A 13381-nucleotide genomic window follows, 5' to 3' on the forward strand; every position below is an offset into this window, starting at 1 on the left:
CTTCAATTAGCACAAGTACTGAATGAATGTAAAGATGATAGCTAGATTGTGTTTTCAGACCATCTAGCGAAGTGTGGACTGCCATCAACTGAAAAAAAAAACAACACAGTTTGCTTTAAATAGACCCCAAGTTTTAAAGTCAACAGGTAGATAGGTATACATAGATATAGTGATAGGACAAGGGGGAGTGGCTTTTAAACAAAGAGAAGGGAGATTTAGGTTAGGAGGAAATTCTTTACTCAGAGATGGGTGAGACATTGACACAGGCTGCCCATAGAGATATCCAGAAGTAATCTGTAGATTTTTATTCTTTGTTGCATAGTAATCTTTTCTGCCATCGCGTGAGAAAAAAATAAAAATCTTTTATTGCTGTGCATATATATATATGTATATATATACACCCTCTCCTCTCCTATCAAGAAGATGCAGAATGTCCCTTGATTGGATTTGGATTGAGAAGTGCTGGAATAGCAGTTAATTTTGTATAAGTGGGACAGGCAGCTTGAACTAAAATCACTAGTGCAACCTGCATTTGGGGCTTTTATTTCTGAGGGACACTTCGAATTAAAGCCAGTACTTAACTCCACCTATAAAAGTGAAAGCATATGAACTTTTTATCACCACTTTATTTATGTATTTATTTTTGCTAAAGACAGCTTAGGAGTCTGTAAAGGCACTGGAATAGATTTTTTTAGGGCAAATGGGGACAAAATATCATAACCTTTATGAGTAAGATAGTAAATAACTGTACAGCCTATGGAGTATGTAGGAGATAGGAACAGTATTACAGAGGTGCTATTAGAAGAACATCATGGATCTACAGTGAAAAGTAGATGTACTTCATGAAAGAAAACCAGTTTTGGTTTTCAATTTTCAGGCCCAGTCTTTTGAGGAAATTTAGTTTTAATCTCCTAATCTTACTCAAGAAGTTTTCATGATGCATTAGTTAACCCATAAGAAAGGAACACACACACGCAGAATTTTCAGCTCAATACATAAAAAAATCAACAACCTCCACTCCACTGAAACAGTTTTAATCCAACATATCTATTAGGCTTTTACAGTAGACCTACTGAGTTATACAGGACTACAGCTACAGTCATTTCTCCCACCAGGTGCTTCTTTCACTGGATATAATTTTTGCTATTACTGTAGGAATTTAAGATATGGTTGTAACAAGAAAAGTGATCATTTTTACATTTTTCATGGGTATTTTCATTCCAAATTGTGAAAGGAGGTTTCCTTAGAGTGTTGGTTTTCCAGAATATTTTAGATTAAAATCTTATACTTGCTATTATAAGTTTCGCTTACAAAATGATCTTTTCCCCTCCACTGTGAACATAATATTGTGAAATGAAGTGTGACACTCCCGTTCCTTCATTACTTATAGCAGTTCATATGTGGAATTCCTGGCACACATTCATTTATTTATGAGGAAGAGTGCTGCACATTCTGTTCTGAACTGCCACTGAGTTAACACCCCTGTGTTCCCAGTGTTATTATAGGGGGACATCATTTAAATACAAAAACTTCCATTTTTTCAGTTAAGTAGATGAGCAGAAGCTGTAGCTCCTTGTACTTAGAAGAAACCTGCTGGTGTTGCCCCAGAGGTAGTTTATTAACCTCTGTTCTCCGGTTACCATACCGAAGATATTATATTCTGTCTTCTGGGCTTCTAGGTTCGTCTGCAAATCATATTCCATCTAAAATTCATTCAAATTAAGAAAAGTAAGTGACTACAGGTCAATTACTGTAGAGCTCAACCTCTATAAAAAGTACTGTTCATACCTGCAGTAGTCTGCAGTGTGTCTCATGCATTGTCACTGTACAGTGTTTAGCAGTCTGAGGATATTTATCAAGAAACAGATTCTTAATCGTAGAGTGCATACAACTACATCAGAAAATTACAAATGTATATTAATCTTTGACTTGTTGTGGGCCTGAGTGGAAATCTTTTGGACATTTTCAAGAAGTTTGCAAGGAGTTAACAGAAAGCATTAGTGTAGGCTTTTGTGTAGCTGTATAAGTAGTTGTGATGATTCCTGGCTTCTTTTATTGTTAGTTGAACTTAAAAAATATGTACCATATTTTTTTAAACTGAAAAAATGCTGACATCTTAATTCAACCTTTTTTTCTTTTCTGTGTTGCTGTATGTTAGTCCTCATCTCAGTGAAAGTGCCACAAGTGAGCCTAAATCAACAATAACGGAAGAAGAACAGATAATAGTAGATCAGGCTCCACTTAATGTCTAGAAATAATGAGTACTAAGAAGAAAAACCTTTAAATAGGGCAAAAATACACTGAATCTAAACAAAGGTAAAAGCATCAATCGTATGCAAAAAATGGTTGAAATATTCAGCAAAGAATACATTTTGCTTTTTAAAAGAGATGACGTGTTCCAGTGTTCCAGTAGCAAAATGTACTCTGCATATGTGTCTAGAAGAATATTAAATTGAAATGCAATAATAATGCACATATTAAAGAGTCAAAATCTGTGAAGTTAGTTGGGTACTAGGTAGAGATTTCCTTTGAAGATTGCTGTGCTATCAGAGCATGATATTGGATTGAGAATAACCCTGCATGGAAGGACTTGAGGGTGTTGGTAGTTAAAAAATTGAACATGGACTTGCAGCCCAGATAGCAAGCCGACTGTATTCTGAGCTGCATGAAAAGAGAGGAGGACAGTAGGCTGAGAGATGTGATTGTCCCCCTCTGCTGTGCTTTTGTGAGGCCCCACCTGGGTACTGTGTTGAGCTCTGGTGCCCCAGCCTAAGAACACAGATGTATTGGAGTGTGTTCAGAGGAGGTCCATAAACATGATCAGAGTACCAGAGCTTATCTCCTAGAAGACCGAGAGATCTGGGCTTGTTCTGGTTAGAGAATAGGAGGATCCAGAGAGACATTACAGCAGCCTTACAGTACATAGAGGGGGGCCTACAGAAAAGCTGGGGAGGGCTCTGTCGCTTTGTCAGGTAGTGTAGTGAGGTAATGGCTTTAAACTAGAAGATGTTAAATTCAGGTTATAGATGTTAGGCATTGGCACAGGGTGCTTGGGGAAGCTGTGGATGCCCCGCACTCCCTGGAGGCATTTGAGGCCTGGTTGGATGGGGCTTGAAGCAACCTAGGTTGGTGTGTGGTTGGAACTACATGATCTGTAAGGTTCCTTCTGGACCAAACCATTCTGTGATTCTGTGATTATCTTGAATAGCATCAAACAGCTGAATGCTGCTACTTTTAGCTGCACTGCGTAGATCCTTCTTTTTCTCCTATCCTGTTCCATTTATGTAAATCAGAGAATTATAAATCCTGGATTCCTTTTCAGAAGGGATTGGGGAAAAAAATAGACAGATAACTGGAAAAAATTCCAAATCTAATTTTGAAGGAGGATTGAACCAACACTAAAATTTAATGGAGATATTCAGCATGGAAATTTAAGCTTAAATACTTTGGAGAATATCTTAGAAGTGACTGAAAATGATCATATAATCATTAGACAACCTGATCAGTACTCCTCACATCCACTTCAGCTGGTGGTCAGTTGCACTGACCTCTAGCAGGTCAGTCTCACATGCCCTAATATTTCTAATCAAGTTAGAGGAACTAAAGGCTATCCCACAACGGTACTATTATCATTTTTATTGTCAGAGTAAGAATACCATGTGGCAGCTTGAATGCCATTTTCCTAGCAGTACACAGATATATACAAAGCAAATCAGACGTTATTACTTATTCAGTAAATGGAATTCAGCTGTTGGTTCACACAGTTATGGAAACTTTGGAATGAGAAGATGCTAATAAAAGATTTGTCTGAACACTGTAGGAACAGTGTAAGGTCCCAAATCTATACTTACATATAGAGGTATAATGCAAAGAACTTTAGTGGAATAGTCATTCTGAAATTAAATCATTCAATGAAGAGAGAAGAATTGGTATTTTATTTTTGTATCTGGCACCATATAGTCTGCTCTTCTTGTAGTAATCCCTTCATTTCTACTAAAACTGATTATAATCTTCCACAATTTTAAAGTTGATGGTGTCTATTTGAATCTCTGCTAATTCTTCCTTCTGTAGTTGAAAAATTTTGACCATCTGTTCATCATCAGTTCACAAGAAACCCCAAGTCGCTGCTGTATATCCTTCTGTATGATCACCAGGAAATCCTAAGGAGCTGCGATTGGCAATGGGCTAGTAACAGCTTCTACATGTCTGATGGTGGGAGGCACTTGCTCATACTGCTGTTCTAGATTCCTGCTCTGGATACGTTTACATATAATGCTTACTTTTTGAGGCAGTTCCTCTATTTCTCTGCACTGAAAATTAATCTAAGAAGGTCCATGTCTACTACTATTAGCAGAGTCCATGCAAAAGAATCATCTATATTTATTTGTTAAGTAACTCCTTGCTCACTACCTGCTTTCTTCTCATGCTAACTTTTGCTGACGCTTTTTTTCTGCCACTCCTGTTGTGTTCAGGGCAGGGTGAAAGCCAGGTTGGATTAGCAAGAAGCCTTCAGGGCTGAGTCTGCTCGGGCTTGTGTTAATGGCCTTTGTGCAGAATGTGATGCAGATGTGAGGGCAGGCAGACTAGAATGCTGTCAATAAAGCTGCAGAACTCAGAGACTTCAGTATTTTTCATGCTGCCTTCAACCAGAGCCAGAGGGCTTCTGTAATTTCTTTTGCTCCTGCTTCCTCCAGAGGGACAGCTTTCTTTAAAGAAAATAAAGGATGAGAGATAAAGTCCTGTCTGAAAAGACCAGAGGGAACAGCCTGCTGCACTTGATGCCTGAAGGCAGGAAGCTCACTCCCAGCCTGCGCTGCAGAGTGAGGGGCAGCATTTCTCATTTGAAAATAAAAGAGACAGATGCAGTCAAAAGTCTGTATCAGTAACATCTATTTTTAAATTCTCCCCTATACCAGGAAGAGCTGCCTCATAATGAGCAGTCATAGACTCTTCACTGTTTTTTTATGGTGACGTTTTCCTTCTTCTAATTCTCTTCTTAATGTACTTTTCTAGCAGAGCAGATAATAATTATGAATTATAATCATAGAGAACTCCTCTTACCAAACAACAAACTCAACCAAGATAGTGCCAAACAAAGCTGCAAGCAGTTTCTCATTTATGATAATAGAGTTTTCTTCATTACCACTGTGGGGAAATGTCATATCTCAGCTGATGACATACATTGTTCTTGATGTAATGATCTTTTTTCGTTGTAATATTGACAAACCACTATGCCATCACATGTCAGATTTTGACTGCACCTGTTTGCAAACTCAGGTTAATTATGCTCCGCTGACTGCTTATTTTATGGATGTTTTGCTCACATGTTTTTAAGCAATGCTATTTAATTGCAGATAACTAATGGTAGTGATCTTGTCTTATTATCTTACTTTAACATTTGATTTGTCTTATTGCTGCAGGTGGAGACAATAGGTGATGCATACTGCGTTGCAGCAGGGCTCCACAAGAAAAGCCTTAGCCATGCTAAAGCCATTGCCCTGATGGCACTGAAGATGATGGAGCTTTCAGAAGAGGTTCTCACTCCGGATGGGAGCCCTATTAAGGTAAAACCTTTGCTCTTCTTCTCAGCTAATCAGTGGTACATTGGCCTGATTAATTCCACTGTATTCTGTCAGTAGAAATCTATAGCAAGAATTAAAAATTGCTGCAACATATCGCTTTATATATTTCAGTGGTCTCCATCAACATTCATGCCTAATTTTTTAAGCACAGCAAGTGACTTAACATCCACATAATGCACATTTCAGTGCGTGGAGGGATCTGCTTTGTGTTAGCTATCACTTTGTTATAGACATTGAAAGTCTATTTGTGGCACTAGGTGCTCTCCTAGAGACTTCCAGTTCAGTCTGTGTGACAAGGAGATGATCCATGTGCTCCAGGACTGTCCCATGCTGCAAGCTAAATGGCATTTGGAAAATTAATTTCAGAAGTAGGATCCAGAATTTCAGCTCTGCTGCAGATGTGGCTCAAAAGGGCACATCTTTTTTTCCCACAAAGTTGTTGACCGGAATACAACTGTGTGGGGACTGCTTGCTCTTTCTTGGTGATACTGTTCCTCCTTCCCACACATTGCCAGTTCTTTTTCCTAGATTGGTAGGGGCTGCAGCAGGAGGTGGGAAAGCATGTCCTTTTGTACTTCTTTGGAGGTCCACACTGTCATTCTGCTTCTTTTGATGTTACAGCAGCCTTGTGACCACGGGCACTTGGAATAGGTAACATTTAGGTACAAAAGGGAAGTTGAGCAGGGAAGAAAATCCATGGAGATATATGCAAGGCTCGGTTTACATATTCTCTTAGTTCTCCTTACTCCTGGTTTTGGTTGAATTGTTCTTTTTATTTTCAGAGAATATGGGGACATTATTTAGAACAATTATTCAACGTTGTCAAAAGCCAGTAACAGAAGTCATATATAGATAGATATATATAGCTAGATGAGAAGGCTGGACAGAGTTCCCACAGGATTGACATCTTAGTTGGATTACACTTTACAAACTGTGATTCCTTATATCTATTGAAAAAGAAGGCTTGAAGGCTTGAAACCATGGAAATGAACTTTTTCTTTTTTCTTTTCTTTCTCTCTTTTTATTTATTTATTTATTTATTTTCTGGGAGGGGGTTGTACTATGAATTTCTAAAAGATTTTTTGAGGTTTTAAAACCTGTCAGAAAATAGATGGTTTTGAAAAAAAAATATTCAGTGTTGCATCTGTGATAATCCTTGAGCATTAAAATTATATACTCCTGAGTTCCAACCCATCTCTATTAAATGATACCTTGAATTTTATTTCTTGAAGTCTTTGTATGTGGTGGATCAGGAGTGATTTAATCCAAGTGTTTTGCCATGACCGAGAAGGAGAACATGGTCAGCTAATCTAAAAAATACCAGGAAATACAGCAACACAATATTTAAATGAAAATAAAATGAAAAAGGATGAAATATTTCTCCTTTTTTGGTACTCATGCTTTTGCTGAACTTGTCTTTAAAATGACAAAAAAAAAATATTTATGTACCATAAAATGTCCACTTATTAAAAGCCTAACTTTCTTTAAAATACCTTGAATATGAATATTGAAGAAAAAATTTTGAAAAAGCTTCACATGGTTTCTTATCAAACTCAGAATTGGCATTAAAAGACAACTATTTTCAAAAGATATCAGAAGATGTTTTTGTGTTTTAGTTTTGATTTAGAACTGTTTCATATTGGTATTCAGTTACATCATACCAAATAGTTTTTCTAGCTTGTTTGATAAGTTATCTATTTTTCCAGTTAATATAGATGATCAATACATTCTAGCTTCACTGTCACATGCTGGAGAGCTGCCTTCCAGATTCTCTCCATCTTTTTACTCTTGTAAATGATTCTTGTGATCATAGGAAAGTTTTAAATGTGTTTTTGTTTTACTCTCAGAGTCCCAGTTAGGGAGTTTTCATTACTTTTTTTTTTTTTTTTTTTTTTTTTTTTTTTTTTTTAATATTTATAATTTCAGTGACTTCTTAAGAAAACCTATAAAAGAAAGACCACAAAGACAATGCATGAGAAAGAGACTTGCAAAGAAGAAAATGCTAGGAATAACTGCATATATACAAAAAGTCCTAATGAGTTTTCTTTTGAATTCAGTAGAAAAACTGTCAGTTCATCCTCAGTGGATGTTAATTATCCTGTTTTCAGTTTTAAGTGTGACTTCAAGGCAGGAGGGCTGGTGATACCAATCAAAAAGCCTTACACAGATATTGTTGCCTTGTTACTTTAGGCATTTACGCTTAAGAAAGTTTATAGTGGCATAGAATCATAAAATAACCTGAGATGGAAGGAAAACACAAGGATCACTGAATCCAATTTATGTTTCCACATTGGACCACCTAGAATTCAAATGTGACATCTGAAACATTGTCAAAATGCTGCTTGAATTCCAGTGTTGATTTGATTTTAAGGATCCATCTCACCTGGGTGTATACCCTGTAAAACTACAGGAATAAGGGCTTTTACAGAAGCCAGCTCGTATTTGTTCTAGTTTACGTATCTACACAGGGGTGAGATGAATCACACCCTAAAAATGTGTATTTTCTCAGATGTCTGTATGGGAATTTAGTTGACCTAGCCTAAATTTGGTTATCTACATTGTAAGCTTCTTCACACTGTCAGATGAACCCTCCTAAAAATGGCAAAGAATGCGTAGTCTTCTTCGTAGTTTTGTCAGTTATCATTGCAGTTAAATGTAGATGCATTACTTCTAAATCAAATTGGCAGGATTAACTTCCAGCCAATGCTGTGTTGCATGGAGTGATCTCTGTTTTTCTTAGTTTCTCGTGTAAAAGCCTTGAAGGTGCTTATCGTGCCACAGATTTTCACTAACAAATACATCATGTACGTAATCCACCTGAAGTTTACAGAACCCCTAGATGTTTATATAAGTTGATTTGGCTACATACCATTAATAAGAGACTAATTGTTTCATACCCTTTGCTATAAGGCGTTTCCACAAAAAGATTTCATATATTCATGCATGTTAGTTACAAAGTACACTGTGCAAACTATAAGATATGTAGCGTCATGACTTCTGAACAAGGAACTGTAATGTACTGTAATGCGGTTACTTTGAACTGGTCCTGTTGAAGTGAATGGCAAAACAAGCACAGTGTTTTGACTACATTTTGACCCTAATTCTTATCAGAGATTCATATTACAAAGAACAGTTCACATTCCTCAAGTCACTGCCAAATGTGTTGAACATAGAATGCTAAAAGCAGCTTTTGTTTTCTCGTGTTGAATATCCTATATCAGCATTTGAATGTTGGAGAACTTGAAATCAGAGAGCAGTTATCGTCACGCTCAAACCTTTTTTTGACATTTTGGCCAGGTTTCGTCTGTGGCCTTCATTCCTTAGGATTGTCCAGTAGTCATTTTGAAAAAATAAGAGGATAGCTTCACTAACTCTGAGAAAAGTTTTCAAAACATAATTCCTAAAAATAAGAGTTCCTCTGATCTCAGGAGTAAACAACAGTGTTGTATTACCTCCCCCTAGAAACTGGCTGACAAGCATTGATTGAATAGGAGGAAATTATTCCCAGCCACTTTATATAATAAATGACACTGGAATGACTTGAACTTTGATTTCTATTAACTGGCTGACTGTTACCACATGGCTACTCTGTTTTGAAAGCGTCTTCTAATAAGAAGCAAACATGCTGACATCTCCTTGGTGTTTGCAGTGGATTTCTCTTCCAGAGACATAGTCTTATTTGAGCTCCTGGAGATCTGTACTGGAAAAAGAGTTCAGAAATTACCTCCAGCTTTGTAGGGTGTGACTGGCAGTGACGCACATTGAAGATGGCTCATTATTGCAGAAGGCAATGTCTTCGGGGCAGACTTAAGTCACACATCTTTCTGGGTTCTTACTTGCAGAGATTTCAGCTCTAGGGAAACCCAACTGCAATTATGAAATGCGGTGTTTTTATTTGATGATTACTCAATTAGACATCTCTGACTTCGTGATTATAGTTTATGGAATACATATATTTTCTAAATTACTTTGATGAATATATTTTGTAGTTATTTCAGGACTGAATTCAAATGTTTGCTTTTTGTACTGCTTGAAGTGACATCCCTGTGATAGAAGCTTATTGACATCTTCCTGACTGACACTGACACAGCCTTAGAGATAGACTTGGGAAGTTAGGGAAAGAAAATAAATGATGGAATGAAAAATACTATATCACATAAGTGGGAATTAAGGATAGGATTTTTAGTATTAGCAGGCAATCAAATGAAAGTTATTGTCTGGTTTTACAGTTATCAGTACTCATTGTGCACTTTATGAAGAACATGCTCCTTAGAGCAATACCTAGACTACCTGACTAGAAAGCAGTGATGGATTTCAGGATGGTCGCAAGCTGCGTGAAGCATGTCTGTTTTATATCCTTGGTCTCAACCTGTAGCTCAGAGCACACAGTGTGCTGCTGGGAGCACCATGATGTGCAGCTGCCATGTACTCAGGCATCTGTCGCTTCCAGCATAGCCAAAGGCAGCAGAAATGCATACCAAAATGTAGACTCTGTGCCTGCACTCCTTATAGCAACACAAATGAACTGTGATTTGCACAGTAATGAAAAATCTTCCCAGAAGGAGAGAGCGGACTACATTATAGCAGTCTGCACAAGTCCTGTCGTCAATGCTGTAGCTCAGTCTGCTCTTTTTGAAAGAAATATTTGTAACAGAAAATGGACTGATTGCTCTCATGGACGCAATGGAAGCTCCAGGTCCCTGTACAATATTTTCTTATTCATTTCTATTTGAGGCAAAATCCCTTTAATTTGGGGGCCTTAGTAAAAGGAAGGGCTTTTGGCTCACACACTACATGTAGAATTGGTTATACCCTTTCAGCAAAATGCTTTTTAGTCAGGAAGCTCTGATTTGATTTTGCTTCTGTGCCACTAATTAAACGTAGTGCCCTATGACTGTAGTTTGAAAATATTGATTTAAAATTGCCTTCTGCATTTAAGTGAGCATTACTTGAATGTTCAATATTTATCATACTCTATCTCTTTAGATAAAGTGGAAGTATATTAATTTTAATAACTGGTGATGATGCTCTAAGAAGAATTCTCCAGAGAGTAGATCTTTAGAAATAAAGGTCAAAATATGTATCTCATTTAACGTGTTTAAACCCACAATATATTATCAGTGGCATCCCTTATTATCATGCTTCAAGCCCTACCCAATTATTCAGCATGCAGTGTGCATCCTGAAGATGAGAAAGGCTTCCTTCGCAGTTTGTTGTTAAATGGTCTGGGCTTGCAGAACATACCTGGTTTTGACTAATGAGGTTTTCCCAAGGGGTTATTCTCCAAGATTGTCAGCTTCTTTTTTCAGTGCACGAAGGTGGTCCTAGTAAGCTCATGAACAGATACAGAACTGGGAACAAGCTGAGGACAAATTAATGGTTTATATGAAGCTGCAGAAATTAGCTGCAGTTATATAGATTTGTTGTGCACAGGTGTTTCTGATTAAAACATGAAGAAGATTGAGCCCTATCACAGTAATTCAAAACATGTTTTAGAAGATGTTCCACTGTAGGTGAAAAATATCACATATCTTCAGGTTTTCTTAACAATAATATGAGAACTAGGCCTGTAAACACTTCAGTCAGAAGACTCAGTTTTCTGCTTCCTTGCCTGCTAATGATGACATAATCTGAATAGAGTACTGCAGGAGGTTTTCCAGCTGTAATTTGCTTCAACTGGATTAATTAATTTTCAGGTAAGGAAGATGAGACCCTGCATTCATTGGGATTACAGGGCACATAGTCTGGTCCCCGGCTCAGCGGTTTCTTTGTTATCAAGATATGGTACATGATGCATTTGCAGCTTGTAACTTTCAAATGTGCATTACCAAGCCTGTTTTCCTATTGGATTTATAAGCTGCACTCAAACAATGCAGGCTGGTACTAATGCTCTCAACACAAAGCCTGTCTATATCTATCAGCTAGCAAAAGAAAGGCAGCACAGCTGAGGGAACATTTCATACCAAGGGTGAGATTAACGTCATCTAATTTCAAATTCTGGCGATGTACACAAATGCATCAAAACTTGTTACTCTGTAAATGGAGAAAATATAGCTATTTTATTGTGTATTCATCTCATATACTTTATATTTATACTTCACAATGAAATATTTGAATGAATATTTGTCAGATAAGTGTGACAAATACCCTTACCTCTGAGAGACAATGAGAATACTGATGATGCCAGTGAAGGGAGATGGACTGACACCTATGTTCAGATCTTGTTTGGCCACAGCCTTCCGATTCACATTTTAGATAATATCAGACTTTCTGTACTTCAGCTTCCTGTATGTACAGCGTAGGTGACAGTGTTTTGCAAGTGAAGCCATTCCTGCAGCAAGCCTAAGCCATCAGACTTTACAGCCAAGTCACTGCATTAGTTCTGGTGTGCGTTGTCTAATTAAATACCTGTTCATGATGACTAAAACATTGAAAGCCTGATTCTTATCAGCCTCTAATCTCTGCATGCTAAATGGTAAATGTTAATAAGCATTAATGTTTTTGGATCATGAGTAAGCATACTGAAGAGGAAAAGGAGCTCCGTGTGTGTTATAATGGCTCATGTCCACGGTGAGGCATGACATATGGTCATGGGCAGTGAATCTTAGTGCCTCTAACTTCTGCTTACTCATTAAGTATTCCCTCTTGCATTATGGTGATATAAGGCACTTGGGCTTGAACACAAGTAGAATGAAAGTGCTGACATTTGCTTGAATATATGTTTTTTATTAGTTTCTAAACAAAGCAGCCGTTCCCAAACATACTGTGAAGGAGAGTACATCAGCAAATGTTATCTGTGTAGTCCTTTTCAGTGTGTCTTGCCTTGTTTTAATTTAGACTGTGGCGTGCTAGTGTTATAGCAACTCAGTGGTCCTCACCAAATGTGCATCTTTATGTAAGCAGTAACAGGTTGTCTGTTTTGTTTTAAGTTGCTGAAAGGATGACTGCTGATGCAGGCGTTCCCGTCAGCCGTGCGAGGAGCTGTGCTTGCGGCAATGCTTTCAGCTCCGTCTGCGGTCTCCTAGCAACTTCGCCTTGTACCCAGTGTCTGAATTAGCCTTGGTGAGGAATAGAATACCCCACTTCAGGATGGATAACTGCAAATAAGAAATTTTGTTGTGTTAAAAGAAGAAAAATCCGAGACAGTTCCACAAAAGAAAGACATTCATTAAGAGAGATTTTGACTAAAATTTGATGAACAAGCCCATACAAAGGTGTTCAGTTTGACAGGCTTACCAACATCTGGGCAATGTGATTCCTTTGGATGTCCCTCACAGCTGCGTGTCTCAGGGAAAAGCTTGGTGCTTTTTCTTGAGAGGTGTTTGGGAGGTGATGATCCAAAATCAGTTCCCTGGAGGAGAGTTCCTGAGGCTGTACCTGCCTTTGGAAAAGCAAAGTGAGAGGAGCAGATCTGAATTACAGCATATCTCTGTAGGCTTCTGGGAAATTGTAGGTTTTCTTAGGCTGCCTTAAGGGAAAATTCAATCCTTTGTCAGCCCTCCAATCATTTTTACTTCAGTGCTTCCTTTTGTTTGATTTTAATGATAATCTTTATCATTACTACTAAAACCACACCCATTATTTTCAACTTTTATTCTTTGGAAGGGATTTTATAGTACCTAGCTATATATTACAGCCACTATATGACAGTATTTGTGAAAACGTTGCAATCACAAGGGTAGATGGGATTTAATCTAATATGTGAATAGCAGCAGACTTGTGGAAGAAGTTGATCTGGAAATTTTGTTAGATATTTATTCTGCTGAAGAGTGATGTTGTCCAAAAGGTTGATTATTGTT

General features: G+C 37.7%; 1 protein-coding gene across 1 annotated transcript in view; it reads left to right on the plus strand.

Moving 5' to 3' along the window:
• The window catches only part of GUCY1A2 (guanylate cyclase 1 soluble subunit alpha 2), a 129590-nt gene that overhangs the window by 81032 nt on the left and 35177 nt on the right, over positions 1-13381 (plus strand). The window contains exon 6 of the mRNA XM_072326656.1: positions 5421-5564. Coding sequence (XP_072182757.1) covers positions 5421-5564 — 144 coding nt within the window. The remainder of the gene's footprint in view (positions 1-5420; positions 5565-13381) is intronic.

The sequence above is a fragment of the Excalfactoria chinensis genome, chromosome 1 (assembly GCF_039878825.1).
Source record: "Excalfactoria chinensis isolate bCotChi1 chromosome 1, bCotChi1.hap2, whole genome shotgun sequence".
In the NCBI taxonomy this organism is placed as follows: Eukaryota; Metazoa; Chordata; class Aves; order Galliformes; family Phasianidae; genus Excalfactoria; species Excalfactoria chinensis.